The 14330-nt window shown below is 28.7% G+C and overlaps 1 protein-coding gene across 1 annotated transcript; it reads left to right on the forward strand.

Annotated features, from left to right (window-relative positions):
* The first annotated feature begins 1511 nt into the window (after positions 1-1511).
* Positions 1512-12593, forward strand: LOC135951370 (TBC1 domain family member 20). The gene is made up of 4 exons (XM_065501009.1): positions 1512-1672; positions 11052-11833; positions 11908-12017; positions 12078-12593. The coding sequence occupies exons 1-4, from the start codon at positions 1615-1617 to the stop codon at positions 12289-12291; spliced, it is 1164 nt and encodes a 387-aa protein (XP_065357081.1). The 5' UTR covers positions 1512-1614; the 3' UTR covers positions 12292-12593.
* Positions 12594-14330: the final 1737 nt, after the last annotated feature.

Consider the following 14330-nt stretch of genomic DNA (forward strand, 5'->3'; position numbering starts at 1 on the left):
TTATTACCTTTTGGTTTGGGAACCAATAACTCAATGTAGTTCATTTAATTTGTATTAATAAATACTCAATGGCCCATAATCATAGTCAAAAATAAAGAATACTTTAAGAGAATTAAACTCGACTTTACTTAAGAGTGGACTTTAGGTCTATCATAGACACGTTATAGTATACTTCTGGCGTTGAAGTCGACTCTAAATATAAAACTAGCTGAAGCTGTTATTAACTCGTTTAACAACAGCATCAGCTGTTCTTCACCAAGTAAAAAAGTTCGGCAAAAAGTAAAAAATGTTTAAGTTACAAGATATTGGTAGAGATTTTGCAATTATTGAACAGTTATCAATAAAATTAGTAACAAAATATCCTAATTATGATATTAATCGTATCTTTTCCATTTTTCCACTACAAACAACTTTTTTTCTTTAGTTGTCCCTGTTACTTTGATTGATTACCTTTTTTGTTTTTTTTTTAATTTTGTATGTCAGCTGTTCAGCGTTGCCATTTGTCTGTTTTTTGTTGTCTATAGCCAAGTACTCTGTTCATATTTGCGAAAAATTATGGTTTTTTCATGCGAAAAATTTTATATGCTGTTTGACAGCTAGCTGTTAGTTTTAATTTCGTGCGAAAGAAGTGCTGCATATGTTATTTCGTGTGGAAAAATAAGGTTGCCAGATGTATTTCACATGTTTTCCACAATAAAAACAGAGTACTGCTTTTGCGAAATTATTTCGCATATATTTTATTTCCAAATATTTTATATGTAGTTTGACAGCATTTCGCACGAAATTTTTAACAGAGTACCTAGCTTATTGTATGAAAACATTTTCTACATTTGCGCTGGCACCCAATTAAAGTCGGTTCAATTTAAAACATACTTTAATTTTGACTATAGTTGCAAATTAATAAAAAGTAGGTTTTTATTTTAAGTTGTTTTTAAATAGAACCGACTTTAGTCTTTTAATGTAATTTGTTATTGTAAAATTTGACACTAACCAAAAATAATATTCTTTTGTATACTAAAATGGATCGTTTTTGTATCATAATGTACTTTTTATTATTATCTATTAAGTTAATTTTTAGTGATCTTTGTTTGTAACTAAAATGTATTTTAAGATGAGCATAATTTGATAGTAATGTAATTTGTTTTTTATATGTTGAGTAACATTTTTGCGACACAAAAGAGACACATTTTAGTATACATATCGAAAATATAACTTCCAATTGCTGGCAGGGATATTAAGTTTAAATACATATTTGTTTAATTTTTCATTTTGGTTTTTTGACATATGTTAAGACCAATCGTTTTTTTTTGTAGAACTGACACCACCTTGTTTGAATTCGCCTGGTATACAACATGTGTCACCCTGTCGTGTTTTATTGTCCACAATGTTCCAATAATTGTTATCAACATATTTTAGTACATAAAAAACAGCTGTATTAGTCGACAAAGATTAGTAAAAAAATATTAATACCTTAAAGAAAACGAAAAAATAAATATTGTTTTTATAAAAAAGGAAGGGCAACAAATCATAGACCTGTGAACATTTAAAATTCTTTGGGAGTTCAGTATTTGTATCAATTAAATTTAAAAGAAAATATAAAAGACAAAGAATAAAATGTCCGAAGAGGACGTGATAAAAATCGATCAGCCCCAAGAGCTGAGCTTTGAAAAATGTAAGTATGTATGTACGCACAATAGAAGACCTGCCATTAACAAAATAAAATATACCTGGATGAGTTCAACTTAGTTATTTAGTATCAAAAACTAACTGATGTAAATTTTAAGGCAATCAATCATATAACGAACCGCCGTTCCCGAAATCGAATGAAACCTTAAAATTGGATACAAAATATGTACGTTGTTTTAGAGTTCTACAATATTCTGCTAATATGTATTTAGACAAGTTATACATACGATTTTACAAACATATGTATGTATATTCGTTGTTATGATAGCAATAAGTCCAATGTATTTTTTTACCAAGAAAACAATTGAATTTTTATATAAAGGCATGTAAAATTACACATCAATTTCTGATAACTTTGGAAACAATATTTGATTAATCAAGTAAATCAATGATCAAAAATGTTATTAACTGGTCGAATAAATTTCTATTTAGAATAAAGAATGTTAAATGCATTTTCACATTCTAGATTCTGTAAACAACAAATAATTTCAGTATACAATTTTCAATGATTTATTATTCTTAAGGCAGGTCTAATTCATAAGTATGTACCTATTTATAAGAATATTTTTTATTTAAATTACTCATTACTCTTTAATGTAATTGCTAAGTTGCCTTTGGTGGATATAGTCATCAATCCAATTACTTTTTATTAATATGCGATTTGTTAATTTAATTGTTATATATTTGTCGGTGTTTCAAAATTGTAAAAACATTTTATTATTTTTTAAAATACATACCTACTATGTAATCTAAATTTTTTATTTAATTAAACATTTAGGATGTCTAGTAGGGTATTCAATCGATTAACCGTTAATCGGTTAACCGATTAAATTTTGTCGGTTAACTGTTCGAATAATTTAAAATTGACGATTTTCAAATAACGAATAAACCGATTAATTTGTGTCGATTAACCGATTAACAGAAATGTCTCTTTTTTGCACTTTATACAGAATTATTTTTTAAAATTTAATTTCTTAACTCTTGAACATTCCCTTCTAGCAATAGTTATTTGAAGTATAGTACGGAAACTGAAACTAAGGAATTTGGAAATCACATTTTTTCTAGAATATTCTATGATGAACTTTGTGATAATGAGTTGAAGGACGACTTGGTAATAGACGAAACTAAAGACATTACCGAAACGAGTCTTTAATCAGAACTTAACGATACTATTAAAGTATTCAAAATCTAAAAAAATATGCTTAGAAAAAACTAAAAAAAGAACTGAGAAATTGGATACTTTTTATCGTGCCTTATTTTCGTTATCTCCAAATCAGTGAGATAGTTTTTTCAAGTCAAGTTTAATTAAAACTAAAAAAAATCGTTTAAAATTGAAGCATTTAAATTACATTCTTTTTTTAAAAGATTATTTCAGAAGATCTCCTTAAAATCTAAAAAAAGAACTCACATGTGTATACATATTTTTATTTATTGTTTTGTTGAATTATTATGTTTTGTTTGTTTTTTATGTTTTTGTTCTTTTTAGTAACAAAATGCATAAGTATACAAAATTCGTGTTTTTCTTTTCAATTTAAAATTAAAATAGAAATTATTCGGTTAATCGAATAATTTAATATTAACCGATTGTTAACCGATTAAATCTAAACCCCGATTAATTATTTGCTCGATTAACCGATTAATCCAGAAACCCGATTAATTGAATACCCTAATGTCTAGTAAATTTTGATCAATATTGGGCCACTACTCGTCGAAAAATTCCCTTTTTTATAATCCATTTAGCCGCATATTATTGCGCCTTTGAGAGTAAACTGGATTGGATAATCTCCCTCAAAATGTTTGCATTGGTTTTACATCTGAAAAGAATGCTAGACATTCGAAATAAATATATTTTTGGAGTTAAGCCAGGTGTTTTTGTGAATGCAATGGTGTAGATGGCAGGAGTATGTTATTGGAATGTGTTAATTTGAGTGCGATTCTGAGACAAGATTGTCAGTAAACTTATTTCCTGGAGTCTCACGTATTCAAAAATTATTTAATATTCATAGTTACTATCATGTGAAATAAATAGAAGGCTTTAGTTTGTCAGATAGGTACTTAAACCAAATATAACTTAAATTATATTTTCTAATAAGATGAAATAGAAGTTAACAGCACAAGAATTAAAACTAATGATACTACATTCATAAAATCTAACAAAAACCTACATATTCCATAAAGAAACGTCATAAACCTACGCAAGTGCGTTTATAAAAATCGGAAAATATTAGAACCTTGGACTGTCGATAAATCACTGTGGGACATTATTTTACCCCTAAAATCACAAGTGTTTGGATCAAAATTAATAAAAAAGTTAATTTTCTGTTTTGTGGTTTAATATTGATCTAAATTTTATTAAACATTTGCCAAAAAGCTGGAATTATCAAGTATTTAATTAAATTACAAAAAATTACATTAAAATTCAGTATTTGTAAAAAAAAATTAAATAGTTCTTATTTTGAAACATTGACATACTTTAAAATTAAAAAAAATCAAGTAAAACAACAACAATATAAAAAAATGGCATAACGATGAAGAGTAAATGGAATGATGACTAAGTCTTTCAAAGATTTCTTCAAGATTGCATCAAAGATTAATGAGTAATTTAAACAATTGAATGTTCTTATAAATATAAAACATACCTTAGTACTATATATAATAATAGCTGTCCCGGCAAACGTTGTTCTGCCATAGCTTACACAAAGTTTGAAGACTCCCACGATATTAGTACTCCAGATATGCTATAATAAATTTTTACTTTGTATGGGAGGTGCCATGCCCATTGTTCCTATATAGGTCAATTGTGAATCTAAACCATCCAGGGACCCACTCAAACACATGCAACAAATTTCATCGAAATCGGCTCAGCCATTAAGGAGTAGTTCTGCTACTAACACACGTACAGAAGAATTATATACATATACTAGCTGACCCGGTGCGCTTCGCCACCCCAATTAGAAGAAAGAAATAGTACTATTAAGTCTCCCGCTCACTCGGGTCCATATAATCTTTATTTCATGTTTCTAAATTCATTGGTGAAGAAATTACTAAAAGTACCATTCGAATAAAGAAATAGTACCAAAAAGTCTACCCCTAGAATCCTAACTCACTTAGGACCATATATGTTTAATTTCATGTTTCTAAGTCCATTGTTATAGAAAATTCAAAAAAGTACCATTAGATTAATGAAAAAGTATCATGAAGTATCCCCTTGAATTTTCACTCACTTAGGACCATATATACTTGTAGTTTCCCACTCACTTGGTTCCATATAAGCTTTATTTCACGTTTCTAGGTTCATTGGTGAAGAAATTACAAAAAGTACCATTAGAATAAAGAAAAAGTACCAAAAAGTCTCCCCCTAGAATTCTCACTCACTTAGGACCATATATGCTTAATTTCATGTTTCTAAGTCCATTATTATAGAAAATTGAAAAAGTACCTATAGTTCAGTTCTCACATTTTGGTACCTAAATATTATCCCTTATTTCTAACACTAACTTCACTCAGATACATATCAGCTAACTTTAATGTCGATAAGTGAAATAATTTAAAATATTAAAAAGGTACCATTAGGAGAACACCTTGAACACCCCTCAAGTTAGAAATTTAAAAATATACCATTTTGCAAAAGTTGTTTATGCTACAGACATGTCTCAATCGATTAAAATCTGTGTTAATATGCCCAATAATAAATATGTTTTAAAAAAAAGTACCAAACTGTTTACCCGGATTTGGCCTAAAATACACAATGGCACTCGAGTTCGAAATAACAACCTGTTAGTTAATGTTTGTATAAATCCATGAACCAATGTTAAAAAAATTATCAAAATTGGCTTAATAATTTCAAATATAATGTATTTTCCCGATTTTATCCCCTTTTTGGTACCTTTTTTATCCTCATTGCGGTGGTAAAATATTACTAAAATAATTTTCTGTATCGTGGTGGGAGCTCATAGTAAAATATTCGAATGTCTATGTCAAATTATAGAAAAACATATTTTATGAAAAAGTACCAAAAATAAACACAATTTTTATCCCTTAAGGGTTCGAATTTCCAAAAAGTACCAAACTTATATTTTTATTTTTTGATAAGTAAAGAATACGATTTAAAATTTGTTTCTATGTTTATTGATTTAAAAGATACATAGGGCGCCAAAAAAGTACCAAAATACAGTTTTTACCCGTTTCTCCCCTAAAAGGTTCGAATTTCGAAAAAGTACGAAACACCTGTCAGCTTATTTTTTGAATGGAGTAACATGCAATTTTAAGTTTTTTTGTATCTTTATTAGTTTTTAAGATATTAGGTTACCGAATTTACCCGTTTTTACCCTTTTTTACCCCCTAAACGTTCGAAAAATCCCTTCTTATCGGATCGTTTTGGGGAGGGAGGAACCCACAGTTAAAATTTCATGATTCTAGCATCAGTCGTTTGGGCTGTGGGATGATGAATCAGTCAGTCATTCAGTCAGTCAGTAACGTTACTCTTTTATATATATTAGACATCTGCAGCGAGTAAGTTTTTTTCTTCATGTGTGAAACTCGCCGTCGAATGTAGTATTTATTTGTACTCTTACTCAGAGCACAAGTAGGGAAGTGAAGAGAATGTTTGCTTATTAAATACGAATAAGTAAGTAGCCGAAGTTAATAGAGTACCGAAAAAAAAGAACAAATGATATGTGAACAACAAAAAAAGAAGTACCTTAAAATTCATGTTCTCTTCATGTGGTACTGCAAGTATTTTTGTGTATTATACCAGGGTTTCGATATTCAGCTCTAGCAACATATTGCTTACATTTGACTATGCAATAAATATGAAATTATCTCATTTCATCACAATCAACTAATATAAATATTCATACTGTTCGTTCGTATTACTATTAAAATTGCAATGCTAGTCTGCAATTTTTAGTAGCAAACACAATTAATTGCACATCCACCAAAATATATGTTCGTGCTTTAGTAGCACACACAGTTTTTTTGTCGTGCTAATATTGCACTCCATTCGTTTTATTTTGTTGTGCTGTCAAACTTTTCTAGCAAAAATACACACTTCTGTGGTTGTGCTATAGCACAATTGACATTTCTGCAATTGATGCTATCAGTTGCTGTTCTTGATAAGTGCATAACAACATATCAGTAAACACACCCAATGTACAGTTGGGCAGAATCAAAATTTGTTTGAAATAAATCTGGCATTTCTAAACTGCTGATCTGATCAGGATAAAATTTGACGCGGGCGTAGCCAATGAGTATTCGAGTTTAAATTATTAAAATGGGCCCAACAAATGCCCCAGGGGCGGCGCTATGGGGGCTCAAAATAAGGTACCTTCGACATGCAAAATTTTTAAACACGTGCCATTTTTTTTGTTTCCCACTCGATTTCAAAGAGTTTTATATGTTTAGAAAGCGCTCGCCTATGTCTTGAAAAAATATGCTTGCGTGTGCTATTTATCTCTTATACTTTTCGAGTTATAAGCATTTCAAAATTGAAATTTTAAAATTTTGCCATACCTTGGTCCGCTTTTTTAAAAATATATGTCGTACTTTTGTACCGAACAGGCTCGATTTTTTTTGTTAGTTAGACAACTAAATTATCAGTAATATACAAAATATTTCAGAGTAATATCGATTATAGATCCAAAAATAAACGATTTTCAATTTAAGAATTCAAAAAATAGTAGATTTTTGCTGTTTTTTGGATGAACAGGTGACTGAACTCTTTTTTATTAAAAAAAAAATTTCTTTAAGAACATATAACAATTTTATGTTTTTCTGTAAGGTAGCTTTACAGAGAACATTTTGGTATAAAAAACATGTCCTATTTTTTGAACATGTTGCCTTTCGTCCTTCGGAATTTGACCTATTTTTTTATCAAAATTTCAACTTTGGGCCACATGTTCTAAAATCCCAAAGTTGGGATCAAAAAACGGAAAGCAGCTTTAGAAACCTTGATGTGTTTCCTATTTATCCCCAAAGTATTTTCCCAGCCCCGGAGGAAATGTAGACCCTATGGTTAAAATTGTAAAAAATACCATTTTCGGGATTTTCGCATACATTTTTAGGAATTGTGGGATTCCTTTTGACCTTTTGAAAAGGTTTTTTACACTTTGTAATTTGGAATGACAAATTTAAAAAACGTTGAAAATTTCATTGAGTTTTGCTAATAAATAAAGATTTTATTACATATTACATATTTATTGAGTTTCTAAAACTAAAATTTTTATCAAAATTTTAATAGGATTGCAAATACATATTAGGAACAATTTGATCCACATTTATTCCGAACATTTTTTTTCTTGTTTAGATATTTTAATTTTTGGTCTTACAAAAAAAATGCAAGTCAATATCTCAGTTAGATTCAAAAATATTTACACTAATGAATAATCGTTATTTCGTATTACATACTTGACAATAAAATAACTAGCAGCATCCAAATAGCCAAAAAACAAGAAATATCAATGCAACCATAGCAGAGCAACCAAAGAAATGTAAATTGCTGCCAGAGAAAATTGCTAGCACAACAAAACAAAAACGAATGCTGACGCGCAATATTAGTTCGGCAAAAAAGTGTGTATGCTGCTATAGCACGAACATATATTTTGGTTGTTGTGCTACAATAACGAGTTGACAACTGTTTGTATCTGCTACTAGAAATTGCAAACTAACATTGCAATTTGTATAGTAATATATGAATAGTAACAGCAATTTATATTAGCAGAGTTATACAAAATTATAATAGTAACTATATTTTTAGTATGAAGATTGATAAAAATGTATATTTACTGCAATTGACGGCTAATATAGTAGCAATTGTAAACCCTGTATTATACAGTAGAGATCATAGTACAAAAATAGAAGGTAGTTTCATTCTCTCTTTATTTTTTAAAATTCTACGTCTGACATGCTTAAGGATTTTGACGTTTTCGTTAAAATAGTAATACCATATTAATTAAAAATTATCCCATATATTCTTTGAAGTTTGTGAAAAAATTAATACATAATTTTCATTAATTTGAAAAATATTAAAAAAAATATAAAAAATATTTACTATCAAATTGGGATCAAAGGTAAGATTTTCATTTTCAAATATTTCAAAGCTAATTTGTGAACATTATTTTAAGATTTAACAAACATGAGTTGCATTTTCCCCAACTGCGAAAATACCAAATATTTTTGCAAAAATTCAAATGTAAATTTTTTTAAAGTCCCTACATTACCTAACAAACGACAACAGTGGCTGGATGTATGTAAAACTTGCGAAGAAGATTTGCCAAAAGAGCCAATGGTGTGCTCCGACCATTTCCTTAAAAGCAATATTTCAGTTAATACATTAACTTCCAACACAACATACTTAATACATTTTTATTTAAATACTAAATTATAAATTACACATTTTTTGTAAAAAATTTCTCTAAAATAAAAATCATTTTTAGGAATGTGGCAACGCTTTTTATAATGCTCACAAAATAAGGAAACTTCAAAAAACCTTATTTGAAAAAAAAAATTTTTGATTGAAACTACCTTCTATATTTTTATCATGGTAGAGATTATACTAATGTATTAATGTAATTAACGGAATTTACATTTGTATATTGTGCATTAGAAATAAAACAAGCCAAATTTCATTAAAATCATCAGATAAATACATATTTTATTCTTGATAAAGTAAAAATAAAAAATATTAAATTTAAATTGTATTTGCCAAACTTCACATAGTACTGCAAGTACCTCGAGAAGTTTGGTTGTAGCTTGATACTCGATATGTTCTCTTCTTGTATGTGGAGAGTGCGAGTGTAAAACAAACCTGTAATTAACTAGTAAACATAAAGGCGAGTAACAACAAATCAGTGTTGCCACCAAGAAAATTATAAACTACACATGCCGCATTCCTAAATTACACATACGAGATTAAATTACACATGTAATTTTCGTGATCGCAATAGGAGAAATTGTCTAAAGGTAGTCCTATTGCGAATACAAGATTTTTAAAACGTACATGATGTCAAAAGGTTTGTCATAGTGAACTATGGGATGTTTGGGACAAATACGATCACTTTAGTGTCAATGGACAAAATCATGGACAATTTTCACTTGCGCAGATTTTAATTTATCCAGGAATTGGATATATGAAATTATTAAAGCAAAGTCAGCAATATCTTTTTAGTGAACTTTTCTAATTTAATGAATTCATGAGATCAGTTAAATATGTCAATCCAAAAAAAGATTTTAACAAATATTAATCAATGTTAATTCGGAGATTGTTCCATTGGAAATTTTTACATTTCTATTAAAAATTTAACAATATTTAAAAAAATTAGGTGCTATTTTTTTGTGATATTTATATGGATAGCAAAAACAAAATTTCAAAAATTTGTTTTTGTTTTATATACAAAATTTTCAAATTATGAATGGCAAATCAATGCCTGAATTTTGGTGCGTTTGTTCTGTTCAGAATTTGTTATATACAAAACAAAATTTTAAAATTTTGTTGACGCGATTTACAAAATTAGGGCCTAAGTGCTTTGAAATCAGTTTTGTTTTCAGTTTCAAATAGGCTTAATTTAGACAAAGTTAAACATTTTTTACTATTTGTTTAAAAATTATAGCGAGATAGAAAAATAGGAAAAAGTAAATGAACACTTTACCAGTAAAATCTTGTAAGTAAATAAATGTATAATTTTTGTAACGTTTATATTTTTAAAATATTGCAAACAACATAGCAATAATCTCCAAATTACTGATCGTATTTTTCTGCAAACTGTAATGTTAATTTAGTTCAAACTTTATTCTTCATACATATAATTCCATTATACTGGTAACAAACGAGTACAATATAATAAATATGAATACATTTAGAGATACTGGATTTGTTATTTATCAACTAAAATAGAGGATATAACTACTTTCTTTCATATAAACGTACATACATACATATTTATTTTCAGTCGGTTTTGAAATCTGAACAATACTAAAAATGATTGAAGACATACATTGACAATATACTTATTTTGGAAATAATTGGAATTTGAAATTACACATGAATTACACATTCATTCAATTACACATGGGCTACACATCCAAGTTGAAATTACACACAATATGTGTAATTACACATGAGGTGGCAACACTGCAACAAATACATATTCGATAATTTTGTTGTTCCCAAAAATATGAACATTATTTTTAAATATAGTTCGAGTAAGAGCACATACTTTACAAGTACATACACATGTACTACTTAACTACAAATCCATTCATGCAGAGGTTTAATATATATAGATAAAGATAAATATACTTTGGGTTATAGAATTGGGTGATTTGAAAATAAAACAAACCCTTTTAATGAGGTTTTGTTTCGATTACAGGTCCTGAAAGTCAAGAAGAGCAAGAAAAGCGGCAGTGTATTGAACAATTAATGAAAAATGGCAAAGGAAAAATTGAATTGAAGAAATTAAGAGAATTAGCAAGATCAGATCACGGTCTTGTAACAGACGAGCTGCGAAGAAAATTGTGGCCTCAATTGGCGGGTGTTGATGTTACGTCTTTAGAACCAGCTCCTAAATTGAGTGATCTACAGACACACCCTGAATACAATCAGGTCGTTTTAGATGTAAATAGGTCATTGAAACGTTTCCCACCTGGTATTCCATACGAACAACGTATTGCTCTTCAAGATCAACTAACCGTCTTAATATTACGAGTAATTAACAAATATCCAAATTTACGGTACTATCAGGGTTACCATGATGTGGCGGTAACATTTCTTCTGGTAGTTGGCGAGGAGGTAGCATTTGCTGTAATGGAAGAACTTTCAACAAATCATTTCTCCGAATGTATGCAAGAGACTATGGATGCTACCCAAAAGAGATTGATGTTCATATGGCCTGTTGTTAATTTTGAAAATCCAAAACTCTTTCAATTTTTGCAACGTTCATCAGTCGGTACGTTATTTGCTTTGCCATGGTACTTAACATGGTTCGGGCATAGTTTGAACTCATATAAAGCAGTCGTACGTTTATATGACTACTTTCTGGCCTCTCCTATTTATTCGCCCATATTTGTAACGGTCTCGATTATATTGCACCGTGCGGAAGATATACTGCTTGAGGAATGTGATATGGCTATGATACATTGTCTACTCTCTAAAGTAAGCTAGAACGAAATTTTCCAAAGCATATGTAATTTTCAATTACATACATTAAAACATATTTTTTTTTGCAGTTACCAGACGATTTGCCATTTGAGAATCTCTTGAAAACGTCGAGTCAACTGTATGAAAAATACTCTTTGACCGTTATTGAGAAAGAAGTGGAGAAATTAATTCAACAGGAGTAAGTTCTTTCCAGTTTTTTTTTAGAAATTTCCCAATTCAATTATTGTTTTATTTTCAGAAATCAACAGAGAATAATTGATGAAAAAAATGCTGTGGCAAGGCGCAAGAAAATTGCAAGAAATTCAAGAGCCAACGGCAATTATTTGCTGAATCATTTATTGCCACAATTGCTGACACCAAAATCGTTCATTGTCACCACGGCATTTTCGTTACTTGTTGGCATTTGTGCATACTATTACAAAAGTCAATATATGTCTACCGGTATTAGTTGAGTAAGTCTGAACTTGCTGCCGTCTATGTCTAGAGCTCTACGGCATGCAACGCCGCCGCATTCGGGTTGGATGATAGGATTTTCAATATTTTAATTTTATCATATTCTTAAGAGATTGTGGGTTGTTTAAGTTTCCATCTATTCATTTCATATATCTCATCTTCATTTCTTGTTTTTTTATTAGCATTTAAATTTAAGTTATATTGTGAAATATTAAGAAAATGTTAATTGTTTTTTTAGTTTATTTATACTACTTTTTCTGTAAGAAATAAACTGTGTGGTATACTTACATATACTGTTTTACCTTTGTGGTTTACTTTCGAAAATAACTATAACAAAGAGCCGTAAGCCTAAACATTTGTATTACTATATTATTGATTAACTATGTTTAATTAATTTTTTTATAATTAAAAAACTTGTTAAAAAGAAAGACCTAACACTAGACGAAAAAATTTATTTAATGACGAATCAATATTGTAGATTTTTATTATTTCAGATAAATTTAAATGTGTTTTCAATTGTTCACAAACGTATTTTAAATTGTTTTTATGCAAAAGTATTGATTATTTATAAAATACATAGATAAAAGGAAACTGTAAAAAATTGTTTTTTTATTGTATTTTAGTTCCTCATTTTATTAAATACTCATACATTATAGGGCCTTTTCGGAAAATCGTCATTGCACTGCATTTGATGCTCATCTATGATTAGTTCAGTGTTGCCACTTCATGTGTAATTACACATATTGTGTGTAATTTTAACTTGGATGTGTAGACTATGTGTAATTGAGTGAATGTGTAATTCATGTGTAATTTTAAATTCCAATTATATCCAAAATATATTGTCAATGTATGTCTTTTATCTATATTTTGAATTTTAATTGAATGAATGAATTATGGATTGTTCAGATTTCAAAACCGACTGAAATAAATATGTACATTTATATGAGGGAAAGTAGCTATATCCTCTATTTTAGTTGATAAATACAAATCCAGTATCTCTAAATGTATTCATATTTATTATATTGTACTCGTTTGTTACTCAGTATAATGTAATTATATGTACTAGGATCGCCCGGTGGCCGAAATTCGAAAACCACATATGTTTTATTAATGGTGGACAATAACATACTTAAAAGTGTACCACAAAAAAACGTGTTGGAATTAAAAGTCTTATATATAACTAAAATTTAGTTTCTATTACCAATATTATGCAAACAAAACTATCACAAACGGCGAAATGTCCACCTGGAAAACCAAACATAGCAATCTCCAAATTACTTATCGTATTTTTCTGCAAACCTTAATGTTAATTTAGTTCAAACTTGATTCATATCTTCATCTTATATTGTATAAATAATACAATATAAGTTATTGGAAAAACGTTAATTTTCAAGATAACCCCAAATCGAAAATTTGTATTTTTATAATTTTAAATTGTTTATAGAATAAGGATAACGGTATTTACAGATAACGGTATAAACTATTATATCGGTAACGGTAATTACAGTTAGCCAATCTTAAGAGAAAAAAACAAGAACGTAGGAATTTGTGTGAGAAAAATTAATTTACAAATTGTTACTAGTTATATTTTATACCCGTAAGAACTGTTTTGAGTTCATGCTATTAAATAATAAATAATAAAATTCACTTAATATTTTGGAAGTTTTATTTCAAATTTATAACTACAAATTTTAAAAATATAAACGTTACAATATTTTACTGGTAAAGTATTTACTGGGAAGGAAAATGATCAGAGATATAACACTGTGCAACAACCAAAATCGGAATGGGATAAAACGAAAAGCAAATGAAATTTTGAAATTTGTAATCAGGAATCCCGCAATTCCCAAAAAAGTCTTGAAAAATCACAAAAATGAGATTTTTTAGTTTTTTGTCTATATTATCCATAATAGGGGTGGAGAGATCGAAAGGCTTTTACAAAATAATTAAGAACATATTGGGCCATCTAAAATGGATTACTATATTTTAATACCGACTATGCGATTTGAGAATTTTTGCCATAAATTTTCATTTTACA

The sequence above is a fragment of the Calliphora vicina genome, chromosome 2 (genome assembly GCF_958450345.1).
Source record: "Calliphora vicina chromosome 2, idCalVici1.1, whole genome shotgun sequence".
Lineage (NCBI taxonomy): Eukaryota > Metazoa > Arthropoda > Insecta > Diptera > Calliphoridae > Calliphora > Calliphora vicina.